Source organism: Monodon monoceros, unplaced genomic scaffold (assembly GCF_005190385.1).
Source record: "Monodon monoceros isolate NGI ecotype Baffin Bay Population unplaced genomic scaffold, NGI_Narwhal_1 Super_Scaffold_12, whole genome shotgun sequence".
Taxonomy (NCBI): Eukaryota; Metazoa; Chordata; class Mammalia; order Artiodactyla; family Monodontidae; genus Monodon; species Monodon monoceros.
In genome coordinates this window covers 130,555,317-130,568,037 of record NW_021703768.1, presented here as the reverse complement: position 1 = coordinate 130,568,037, position 12,721 = coordinate 130,555,317, and the positions used below count along the sequence as shown (strand labels likewise).

The 12,721-nt window shown below is 43.2% G+C and overlaps 1 protein-coding gene across 4 annotated transcripts in view; it reads right to left on the bottom strand.

Moving 5' to 3' along the window:
- Positions 1–12,721, bottom strand: part of CNOT8 (CCR4-NOT transcription complex subunit 8) — a 28,202-nt gene that overhangs the window by 4,874 nt on the left and 10,607 nt on the right. Inside the window, exons 1-5 of one of the 4 annotated variants that reach the window (XM_029216065.1) lie at positions 9,104–9,126; positions 8,748–8,871; positions 3,593–3,777; positions 2,213–2,406; positions 28–189 (exon numbers count right to left, since the gene is read on the bottom strand). In XM_029216065.1, coding sequence (XP_029071898.1) covers positions 28–189; positions 2,213–2,406; positions 3,593–3,709 — 473 coding nt within the window. In that variant the 5' untranslated portion in view covers positions 3,710–3,777; positions 8,748–8,871; positions 9,104–9,126. Of the gene's footprint in view, positions 1–27; positions 190–2,212; positions 2,407–3,592; positions 3,778–8,747; positions 8,872–9,103; positions 9,280–9,415; positions 9,539–12,721 lie in introns of those variants that run through there. The other 3 variants (XM_029216067.1, XM_029216064.1, XM_029216066.1) reach the window with 3 other exon arrangements.

Here is a 12,721-nt window from a genome sequence, read left to right as displayed (position 1 = left end):
AGAGAGAAACACTCTCTTGAGACTGACCTGTGAAATGAAAGCCATTTGACATTGTCACAGAGAACCACCCCTGATGTCATAAGCAGCTCTGCAAAGTGCAATGTGTCAATCCCTTCCTCTTCATGCTTCTGAAACTGCAGTCCTGAGTTAGCAAGGAGATCTATGGAATCCTGGGAGTACATGTCCTCTCTAAAAAGAGAAGGTGTTTACTTCTTAGCTGCTGGTAAGGTAACAGTAGTAGTGGGCAACAATATGACCATCACCTTATAAATTATAGAATAAGTATTCTTTTTTTTTTAATTTATTTTTTTATATTTTATTTATTTATTTTTGGCTATGTTGGGTCTTCACTGCTGCATGCGGGCTTTCTCCAGTTGTGGCGAACGGGGGGTACTCTTCGTCGTGGTGCGTGGGCTTCTTATTGCAGTGGCTTCTCGTTGTGGAGCACGGGTTCTAGGCGGGGCGGCTTCAGTAGTTGCAGCACGCGGGCTCTGCAGCTGTGGCTCGCAGGCTCTAGAGCACAGGCTCAGTAGTTGTGGCGCACGGGCTTAGTTGCTCCGCAGCATGTGGGATCTTCCTGCACCAGGGCTCAAACCCATGTCCCCTGCGTTGGCAGGTGGATTCTTAACCTCTGTGCCACCAGGGAAGTCCCTAGAGTAAGTATTCTTGAAATACTTTCATAATTTAAGAATAAATCAATTCATTCCTTCCAGTATTCTAGCAAACACACAAAGTAATCTTACCTGTGACAGAAAGAAAAATGGGATTTTTGCCCCACAAAATAAGTATCTTAATTATGAAAGATCCACATTTTCTCATTATTTAATGAAAAGCAGGACTTCCCTGGTGGTGCAGGGGTTAAGAATGTGATCTTTTGTGTCTGGCTTCTTTCCCTTAGCATGTTTTCAAAACTCATCCATGTATAGCATATGTCAGTACTTTATCTCTCTGTACTGTGCAGTAACATTCCATGGCATGGATATACCACATATAGCCATTCCTCAGATCACAGACATTTGGACAGTTTCCAGTTTGGGCCTTTATGAATAATGCTGCTATGAACACTCACATACAAGTTTTTACACGGATGTATGTCTTCATTTCTCTTGGATGGAATTGCTGGGTCATACGGTGACTCTATTTTTAACCTTTTGAGAAACTGCCTGTTTTCCAAAGAGGTTGCATCATTTTATATTCCCAATAGCAATGTATGAGAGTTCTAATTTCTCCACACCCTCGCCAACATTTGTTATTGTCTTTTTGATCACAGCCACCTAGTGGGTATGAAGTAGTATCTCATGGTTTTGGTTTGCATTTCCCTAATGACTAATGGTGGTGACCATCTTTTCATAAGCTTACTAGCCATTTCTAAATCTTCTTTGGAGAAATGTCTATTCAGATCTTGTGCCCATTTCATTTTTTTATTTATTTATTTACGGCTGTGTTGGGTCTTCGTTGCTGCGCACGGGCTTTTCTCTGTTTGCGGCGAGCAGGGGCTACTCTTCGTAGCAGTGTGCAGGCTTCTCATTGCAGTGGCTTCTCGTTGCGGAGCACAGGTTCTAGGCAGGCGAGCTTCAGTAGTTGTGGCTTGCGGGCTCAGTAGCTGTGGCTCGCAGGCTCTAGAGCACAGGCTCAGTAGTTGTGGCGCACGGGCTTAGTTGCTCCGTGGCACAGGAAATCTTCCCGGACCAGGGCTGAAGCCCGTGTTCCCTGCATTGGCAGGCAGATTCTTAACCACTGTGCCACCAGGGAAGTCCTTGTGCCCATTTTTTTTTTTTTTTTTTTTTGCAGTACGCAGGCCTCTCACTGTTGTGGCTTCTCCCGTTGCGGAGCACAGCCTCCGGACGCGCAGGCTCAGCGGCCATGGCTCACGGGCCCAGCCGCTCCGCGGCATGTGGGATCCTCCCGGACCGGGGCACGAACCCGTGTCCCCTGCATCGGCAGGCGGACTTTCAACCCCTGCACCACCAGGGAAGCCCCCTTATGCCCATTTTTAATTAGGCTGTCTTTTTATTGTCGACTTGTAAGAGTTCTTTAAGAGGGACTTTACTTTTTGAGATTCTTTACTCCATCTTCTGCTTGACTACTCTCTCCAACCCCCTACTTGGGTTTGGTGAAAACAAAACTTAAAATTAATAAAATCAGTTAGAAATCAGTCTGTACAAATGTAGGAAATCTAAGAATAACATTGAGAAGTGTCTCAGACACTTACGTAAGGTTGAATTTGAAGTTGAACTGCCAAGTGTTGATTCCAGAAGGATATTCTCCCTTCTCATTCGTGAATGTAAGGCCCAGCTGGATAATTTTTAAAAGGTCAACATTGCACCGTAAAAGCTGATACTGGTAATCTATGGAACTACGAAATTCACCAATGGGTCGCACCACAACACCTGGAAATTCTGTGTCCTAGAAAAGGAAAAAATCTCTCATTGTAAGGTTTCACAAAACACTGAATGCTGGGGGGAAAAAACAAAACAAAACACTGAATGCTGACTTGACCATTCATAAATAAAAGTTTTACCTCAATTTATAAAAGTTATGTGAGAAGCCCCAAGCTCAGGCACAAAAATTCACCTTAAAATACTGATTTCATTGATGTATACAGAAGGAGCACTAGAAACATGAAGCTTTACACAACAACTTGGAGATCCTAAGCAGGATGTGAATAGAAGTAGTTGACTAACTCTAGGTCTATTAGGAACATTCTAGGTTCGGGAATTCCCTGGCGGTCCAATGGTTCGATCCCTGGTTGGGGAACTAAGATCCCACAAGCCACGCAGCACGCCCCCCACCCCGCCAAAAAAAAAAGAACATTCTAGGTTCATATACAGTTAATTAGGAACAGTCTAGGTTGAGAACAAAACACTATATAAATAAAAATGCAAATACAGGAAAGTGAAACAGCCATTCAACAAAAGTAATAAATAGCCACATTTGGCTTAAAGTAAAAAGCCTGGCACAAGATCAGAGAGAGTTCTGAATACCAGGCTAAAGACATAATTCTACACCCTCCACAGCAGGAGTTGCAAACTCCAGGCAGCTAACGTAACAGAGTAAAGTGTGCAGGGTATTAAAATGGTTATGAGTAACGGGGACTGGAGCAAACTAAAGGGTACATGCCGCCCCTAAAAGAGGCTCTTGATATCACTATGATACGTGCCTCCCTCCAGCCACTCAGTGTCAGGCAGGAATGTAGACCCTATAATGCCAGATCTGTCCATTTCTTCCAGATACCAGAAATCTGGAATTTAAGTAAGGTCTCTTGATTTTTAAATGTTGGCAACTACTTTTTAAAAACTGCTTTAACACTGCCAGTCAAATTCACCATACCTGTGGAACAGATGTGCCCTATGGACTGAGACAACTTCTGCTTAAAGACTTGCAGACAAAAGTAACATCATAAACACTAGATACTAGAGGTTACATCCTTTTCAGACACACAGGCTACCTTGATGTTTCATAAAAGCAATATAACCTTCCATCATGTTTAATTTACCATGGCTTTAGTATAATCATTTCTTTCAAAAATCTTCCATTAAATATTCCCTAAGTCCATACCAGAAGGTGAGTCAAACAGAGTAGAGCTCTTTACCATGGCAATATAACTGTAACTGAGCACGATTTCTCGGATCTTCCTCATCTCTTCTTCTAGATTGCTGGCCCAGACTTCACAGATGACCTGGCTGTTCTCCACAAGTGCCGCAGGCATCCTGAAGAAACTTGAAGTCGCTTTCAGCTGACTATGTTAGAGGGGACTATGTCAATGGTTGATCTGATCTACATTCAAAAACACATTTTGAAATCACATTAATTTACATACTGGCATTAAGACATTAACAAAGATATCAAAACAGTATTTTACCATCACTTCATCAGCTTAAGCTACAACATTAGGACTATTATATTTATTCTCCATTTTATATGATGAGGGAATCTGCCTTTGTCAAAACAGACACAAACACACACACACACACACTCACTCACTCTCCCTCCCTCAGTTCTTTAACCTGAAGAAAATAAAATTACTTAAGAAACATGAAGAAACTTTTGCCCAAGCTACCCTTTAGCACAGAAATGAAACCATTGCCCTAAACCAGTTTTTGAGCCCTCTCCAGACTACCTAGACTAAAATAGTCCCCTGTTGACACAAATATGCCCTTACCATGACTTTCACATCACTTTGCACAGGGACCAAATCATGCAAACATTTCTAAAGGAATCACTTTAGCCAGTTTAAATGTACTGGGATCTCCAAAAGCCTGAAAGAATGTGGACCTGAACTCTCACACTGAAGTCCTAACACCATACGATGAATATGGACGTGGGACTTGCCCCTCCACTCCCCCAAAAAAGGAAATTCTTTTTCCCGACAATCCAAAAGTCAAATACAACGAGAGGCAAATAGATCACGAAGTGAGAGATGTAAGTTGTAAAAACCAATCCCAAGTTGAACAACCACAATGAAAATCAGAATTTATTAATGTCTACTTTTCAACATACAATATTATAAAGAAACTAAGTATCAATTCAACAATAAAAATAGAGAAGACAGCAGGTATAAATAATTCAACCAGCAGCAGAATGATTTACAGTGTATATTCTGGGAGGAAACTGGGGAGGCAACAGTATTCTACACGATAAAACTCAACATGGTTCAGCCTCAGAGTAATGCTGTTATTATAGCAATGATACGCTTAGTTATAAAAAGACAAAACGGAGCTTATCATAAGGGGATTTCCTTAAAACGCAAGCCCACGCACAGATCCTCAACACAATGTAAGAGTGGGCTCCAGCGCATATATTTAAGGAACAATTCCTAGAAAGAGTAAAACAAACCTTTGCTTTCTACTTTCAAGATAAGCAGATACAACAATAAGAATCTGGATCAAAACAAAACTGCCATTCTCAAGTGGCATCATTTCTCTGAGACACTTCTGAGAAAACAATCTATCGGTTTGTCACCAACCCGTGAAGATTCCATTTATTCAAGTTACTCTACATTTTTACAGATGCTTCTCTGAAATTATAGTAGACTTACTATAATTACTCTGAAACTTAAGTAGACTGTGGTAGCTTCCTAACAAATATGGGTGAACACTTCTTAAAGGCAGAATCCATTTCTTCTCATTTTTGTTCTATACACAATGGGCATGAATGAAAGGCATGCAGATGAAGAAATCAAGAACATCAGAAAATGGCAGAAGTTCAGACTGAGTGTGTAGTAAATTCCCCTATCTGACCATAATTAAGAAAATGTTGGGGGAATTCCCTGGCGGCCCAGTGGTTAGAACTCAGCTCTCTCACCGCAGGGGGCCACAGGTTCAATCCCTGGTCGAGGAACTAAGATCCCACAAGCCACGCAGCAAGGCCAAAAAGACAAAAAAGAAAATGTTGGGGCTCAGAACTTTAGATTCTAAACCATGCTTAAGGTTTTCCCCTGCAAAAGGGCATAAAACCATTTCTATGCCCATTAATGTTAAATCAGTACCACTTCGCTTCCTTATTTCCCTAACTGAAACAATGCACTCCCTTTTTGGTGTCACTTTAAACACAACCATAAACTACTTTAGGGGAAGTGGGTTATCACTAATTGAAACATCTCCATAAAAGCAAAAGCAACTAAAGGGACTCAAGCAAAAAATGTCTCTGGCCTCCAAGCAGCAAAGAGCAGACTTAAAAAGAGGGCAATTAGATATTTACATTCAACCCTTAGAACAAGGCTCCCCAGCTAAGAAGCTCTTAAGGTTTTATCAGAAGAACTCAGGAAACAATATGAAGAGGCTCCCTCTCGTCAAATAAAATATGATATGAACATCATTATGGATAATTACTACGATGCATCACGACTTTTCAGATAGAGATTTAAATCCAGGAGTTCATAATGAACTAAGAAAATAAATTTACTTGGCCACCATTGGAGAATGCTAATGAATGGACTTATTTTTAAAAATACGTATCTTGTCTTTCCTATATAAACTGTAACCCCAAGTAACCAAATAGTTGAAGGAAAGTTTCTCTTTATAAAAGTTGTATAAATAAAAATAAATAGGGAATGACAGACTATCACCGTTTTGTAACCCCTAATGAACTTAGAGATCTGGGCAATAATCATAATGGCATTTACACGGAATTTCCAGAAAAGGCAACTCTATAAAGGCAGAAAAGACTACATGGTGGGATGGGACTGAGAGTTATATAAATGGGAATGAGATACCTTACCTCATGAGGTGACAAGAAATGTTCCCAAACTCCATTAAAATGATTATTGCACAACTCAGTAAATTTACTAAAAATCACTGAGTTTTACATGAAAATGGGTGAGTTTTATAGTATGTAAACTATATCTCAATAAAGTTGTTAAAATAATCACTAGGGCTGTAATCATCACAAAAAGAGACCACCAGGTATTATGTGCCTCAAAACAACACATCACCACTATGAAACAGTCTTGACCAAAAAAAAATCTAACTTGAATCTGACCAAGCCTCTAGATTTAACTACCAATGTACAGAAAATACAGACAGAGAAGCATATTAAATGACACCAGAGAAATGCAATCAGCAAAATCCAGAAACTTCTATACGAAACTAGAGAACCCAGCTTCTTCAACAAATAAATTACAAGAAATAAAAGTAAGGAGACCTATCAGTCAATCAAAACATACAGACCTAAATTAAACCCTGCTCTAAACAAGTGATAGGAAAAAAAAATTATAACATTTTTGAGACAAGTAGAAGTCTGAACAGTGCCTGATTTGGGTATTTTATTTCAGGGTTTTGTTTATTTTGCTTTTTTTTTTCTTTCTGGTGTTATACTGTGGTTATGTTTTTTTTTTTTTAAAAAGAGTTCTTACCTTTTAGAGATAATGAAAAAGAGTTATAAGTGATACAATATGAAATGCGGGGTTTACTTCAAAATAACAGTGAAGAAAACTCTCAATAACTTTGTACAGTACTATCTTTCTCTACATTTTACAGATAAGAAAACTGAAATGCAGAGACAATTTTAAAAGGTAGTGTCCATGGCTTCCATTTCCAAGAAAATTCTTTTTTACAATATAGGGGTTGGGGATTAAGAGGTACAAACTATTATGTAAAAAATAAGCTACAAGGATATATTGTGCAACACAGGGAATATAGCCAATATTTTATAGTAACTGTAAATGGAGTATAACGTTTAAAAATTGTGAATCACTATGTTGTACATCTGTAACTTATATAACACTGTACATCAACTATAATTTAAAAATTTTTTTGGATTATTTTTAAAAGCTAACCATTGTTATACATATGTGACAAACAAGGAAGTCAAAACCAAACCAGTGGCAAAACATTTAAGATATTCTTCCACCAAACCCTTACCTAGGAAAACTTGCAAGCCCCAAATGTAGTGCCACACAATGAAAAGGAATCACATTGCACACATTTAACTTAGCATAAATTACTGGATATGCTAGCCAAAAAAGAAATAATAATAAAATACTACTGGCAATTCTGCCTGCCACTTTCCACTCAGTGAGCACATGCTCCAGTATGAGCCTAAAATGGGGATCACAAACATACCATTCCCCTTGGTAATTGGTCTTCCTCCTTCTAAGCCTCTCAGAGCCAGCACTGCACAGTGCACCTCACAGTGCAGAATGACTCTATGCCATTCACTTATGTTTATTTGTGCAACACGGCCCCTAAAGGTAAACCTAATTACTCTACCTGGGTTACAACCAAAGAAATAGTAACAAGTTTCAAAACAGAAGGAAAAATGACTGTGCTGGATTTACTGAGAAACACTATGGCCACCTCCAACTCCACACCCTCCTAAGGAATTTTTAAGGATAATTTTGGTTGCATGCACTGCTTGCCTTGCAGGCTGACTTTAAAACTTGACTGCCACATGAGCTACTCTACATGAAAGCAAAATACAAGCCCTGATACCTGCTGTTTCCCAGTACTACACCGTATAAGAAGGTCACCCAGGAGTTACTGAGGTCTCTGCCCTGCACTCATCTGTAGAACAAACTGTGCAGTTCGCCCCCCAATGATCTACAGTGGAAACTTCTCCAAAACAAAGCTGCTTACTAACCCAGGAAAGCTCTGAAGAGCAAGTAAATGATAAAGGCAACCGAAAGCTTTCTCTGCAAGCAATCCAGAGTGCCAGACCTTGCTGGAGAAAAGCATGTTTTGGTTTTTCTGACTGTGTTTTGTTTAAGGCTAAGAGTGCAAGGAAACAATAAACATCACTTCCCCATTCTAGACGACCGAACAAAGGCTTTGCCGCGCATGGGTAAGATGGAAAAGGAAGTAGCAGCACTTCAGAAGAAATGGCAGCCGCTTGCAAGAGGGTTCTTTCTATCCACGGCCGCGGGGGCCGCAGTCCTTCATCCCCGCCAAACACAGTATCCCAAGACACCACCCTCGACCGAACCGCAGTTCAACCAGTTCTCCAAACCACCCATGGGGCCCAGGCCTGTGAGCTGGCTCCTCCGGAGCCAAGAGCTCGGGTTCATAAAGCCACCGAATAGCAAGGAAAAGTTGCAGGGACGCAAGAACCAAGAAGGGGAAAGCCCGCAAGGTTCCAAAGTCAGGTCCTCTGACTCACACCGTCTCTCGTCATCCTTCTCTTCCTGTTCAGGATCACTCTCCCTCTTCAAAACACCCTCATCCGTCTCCTCCTCCTAACTCCCTTTTTTTTTTTTTTTTTTTTTGGTAAAACGAAGATTTTTAAATTGCATGACTTAAGGACAGAGAGACCTAAGTTCGAAGCCAGGACACGGACGAGCTGTGTGGCTTTGCATAAGTTACTTAACCTCTCTCGTGCCTCAGTTTTCCCTTCTTGTAAAATGGGTCGTCTAATGGTGGTGCACACCTCGGAGGACTGCTGTAGGGGGTAACAGAATGAAGCATATAAGGTGCTGGCACATATCACTAGAATATTAATATCGTGTGGTAGTGGTGGTTATTATGACTACTATTCGACGGACCTCTTTCTCTTTTCACACACCCTGTCCCTCTCGCACGCTCCCACTCCCCTTCCTCCCGCAGGCCCCCGATGGCCTCCCACACTCTCTCATCTCACGCTCCTCTCTGATAAGCGGGAGCCCGCTTACCCTGACCGGCAGGGCCCGCGAAGCGCGGGCAGACGGGCTGGCGGACAGACTACCCGGGAGCTGCGTGACCCGGCGCTCTCCGCCCGCTGCCCCGGATCGGCTACTGGAACCGAGCGGCTCAGTGAGATGAGCGCCCTCATGCCCAGAGCGACCTTACGCACGGCCCTCCAAACAACCTGGCCGCACCGCTCTACCCACCCGATCCTCCCGACTCGCCTGCTCCCTTCGCGTCGCTCCAGGCGGGCGCGCGCCTGACGCTGCCTGCCCCTCCCCTTCTGCGCGCCCCGGCGACTCCGTGCGTGTTCGCCCAACCTGTGAGCTCGCGGGAGCGGCGCGCAGGCACAAAACCAAGAGGGCGCCGCGAAAACGGCGGGGCGGGGCGACCTCAGACGACGCAAGTGAAATACGGCCCCCTGCGGCCTTCGCTGGGTTAGTTTCGCTGGTTCAATTCACCAGGATCACTGCTCCTCCATTTCGGTTCTACTTCTGTGCGCTCAGAGGGGGCGTGGTCTAGAACTAGCCCCCCCCCCGTGGCGGGCGTGGCCTATCTGAGGCCGAGGAGAGGGCGTGGCCCGTCTGACCAAATCCTCCAAATTGCAACCTCCCCGTCTACCTCCTTTGAAGGACCATTAAAATCGGCGGAAGCTGAGTTGGGAGGAGGTTCGCTGGGGGAGATCCTGACCGCTTCCTTCTGTACTAATGCGGCCCCCTGGACCCTTCACTTACAAAACCTCTACCATACGGCTTCCTTTCTGGCAAACACTGGGTTGGGGGGTGGGGCAGCACCCCGAAACCGAGTCTGGGTGACGTCAGCCAAGGCCCGCCTCCCCCCTCCGAGCCTCGGGGAGCTGAGCGAGCAGCGTTACCATAGCAACCGGCCCGCTAGGGTCAGCTCGAGTTACAAAGAAGATGCAGCCTAGGTTGGGGAGACGCAGGGCGAGCGCTGGCGCCCTCCCGCTTCCCGAGAAGGTCCGAGACCCGGCGGACGCTAAGCGAGCTCGCCAGATCTTCATTGCGAGACCAGTGGGGTCCAGGCCTATATTAGGAGGTTCCTTCAAAGCTCCCACCCGCCCTCCTATTCAATGTGAATCCTGTTTGGAAAGAGAGCTCTTCGCCAACGCCTGACCTTAGCAGCGTTTGTTCTCCAGTGGTGGGAGAGAAGACAAAGCACTGACTTCCCGCACACAGCTATCAGTTCCGGGCCGCCCTCCTAGTCAGTCGCGCAAGACCTCCACCCTGTCCCTAAGAGAAGGTGCGGACTCCCCAGAGCATGGCTGTGGTCATACTCCTTGACGCCTTCCCTCGAAAGGGGCTGTTAAGTGGATAGCAAATTCACCCCCAAGTCCCTGCACCTTCCTACTTTTAACCATTTCCCCCTAAAGAGGCTCTGCAAAATCCTACCTCCGTTTCCGAGACTGGAGGCAGGGCAAGTCTTCAGCGGCAAATTCCAACCTGGATTCCCAAAAGCTAGTCTCCAGGGACGTGAACCACCCCCACCCCACCCCCACCGCCATCAAATGCACTTTCTGAACACTCCTCCCCTTCTCCCCTTCACATGAGTGTCTGTCTCCTTACCTGCAACATACGGATATGACTAACTATATCAGCGGATGTTTGCGTTAATAAATGGAAAAACCACCCCACACTGTAGAAGATATATAAGTGTATTCAATAGATAATTGTTTCTGGCCTGTCTCAGTTTGTTATCCCCGAGATATTCAGTGTTTGTTAGCTCTGCTGCAGACTTAGCACTCTTGTCATTCTGTTCAGCAATACTGTGATGGAGAAAGCAGGTAAGCCGCTCCCTTCCCCCTGTCCTGTGAGTTTCTAATATTTTGTAATCCACTCTGAAATTACATTCAGGAGAGCGTAGGCCTATCAGCAGCTAGTCGCATGAAGAGCAGCCTGTTTTTTCCTGCAGCACTGGGCCTGGTGTGCACCGGAACAATCAAGCAGGAAACGTACCCCATCTCCTTCCCCCTAATGCACCCTCACCCAGAACTGATTGTTCATTTCTCAGGTCACTGAAGACAAGGGTAACACAAACACAATGATGGCTTGTGTTTCCAGAGACCTTGGAGTGTCTGTTGCAAACAATGGATTTTATGCTGCTCTTATTGCAAAATTAGAACAATTGTGTAAATCACTGATTCCTGATGGGAGGGAGGCCCCAAACAAATAAGAGGGTAGTTGGAGTAGAATATATTCATTAATACATCACATTCGAAAAAAAAATATTGCTTGTGAACTACAAACTATAGAAAGTAAGGCTTAAACATCTCCTCAGCTGGGAGAGTACAGGTTTTAAAAAACCGAGGAACATTGGTTGTAAAACGGGTCTCCTTAAGAACCAGACAGGGTGATTTCCTTAGCCAGCCAAGCCTTTCCGTTATTACCAATTCTAAATAAACCTAACAAGATGAATTTCTTAAACTGGAATATGTACAGGAAGATAAAATCTAAAACACGTATTTGGGTTTGAAATATTTTGAAAATGGAGAAAAAGGTAAATGCCTCCAGGCATATAGTACTGCTATATGAGCCCAAATCTCAAAAACCTTTCTAGAGTGCTGACACACCTAGATGCCTGTCAGCTGATTAATTCCATTCCATTACAGTACCCACTGCCCCAAGCTTAGACAAGGTCTGTCACTTTGTACGATGTTTCTTATCAGATAATATATATATATATCTTTACATTCAACTGAAGATGCATCCAGCTGTCTGGTTTCCTTGGTGTAGTTGGATACATTTCCTGCTTTTGAAGTGTGTTGTCCCTGCTTTTCCTACATAATAGAAAAACCTTCTGATTCTTGACAATTATCAGCAGAGCATCAAACTTCCCCTAAATGTAAAGCAAAGATCATGTTTCATGACTAAGCATTTGAGTATTATTTTGATCTTTTTATTACAACCTGAAAAACCTTCTGATCTCTGATTAGATCAGAGATCAGAGTTCATTTTTTAAAATCCAGAAATAGGTATCATTTTATTTGTATCTCATGTGATTTTCCTTCTCCCTTGGAGTCTACTAAACTAACAACATTTCAAAATCTACCAATAGTAATCATAAAACTTATTTCCACAGCTGAGAGGGTCCATCAAGGTGTCCTAACTAATACATTCCCCTAATTTCACAATAATTAAATAATTTTAGGTTACCCAGCTCCCAAAGATAGGACCAGGATTTGAGTCGTCCAATTTCCAGTCCAGTATGGGATTGGGTGTTCATCCAATCAGTTGTGTTTATGGTCCATTTGCTATGGGCAGGGCTGCATTTTGGCACTGGAGGATGCACTAGTGAATGAAACTGATATGGTTCCTGGACTCGTGGAGCTTAACATTTGGTGGCAGGGACTGACAATAAAACAAGTAAGCAAGCATTCAAGTAAGAAATAAAAGGATAATGAAAATTTTGATAGCCGTCATGAAGGAGACTAATGAGGTAAAAGTCATGGAGAATAACTGGATTGGGGGAAGATATAGGCAATTACTTAAGACCTCTCTGAGAAGGTGGCACTTGGGCAGAGATGAGAAGGACAAGAAGGACAAAACGAAAGAGAGAGAGAGAGAGAGAGAGAGAGAGAGAGAGAGAGAGAGAGAGGGAGGGAGAGAGAG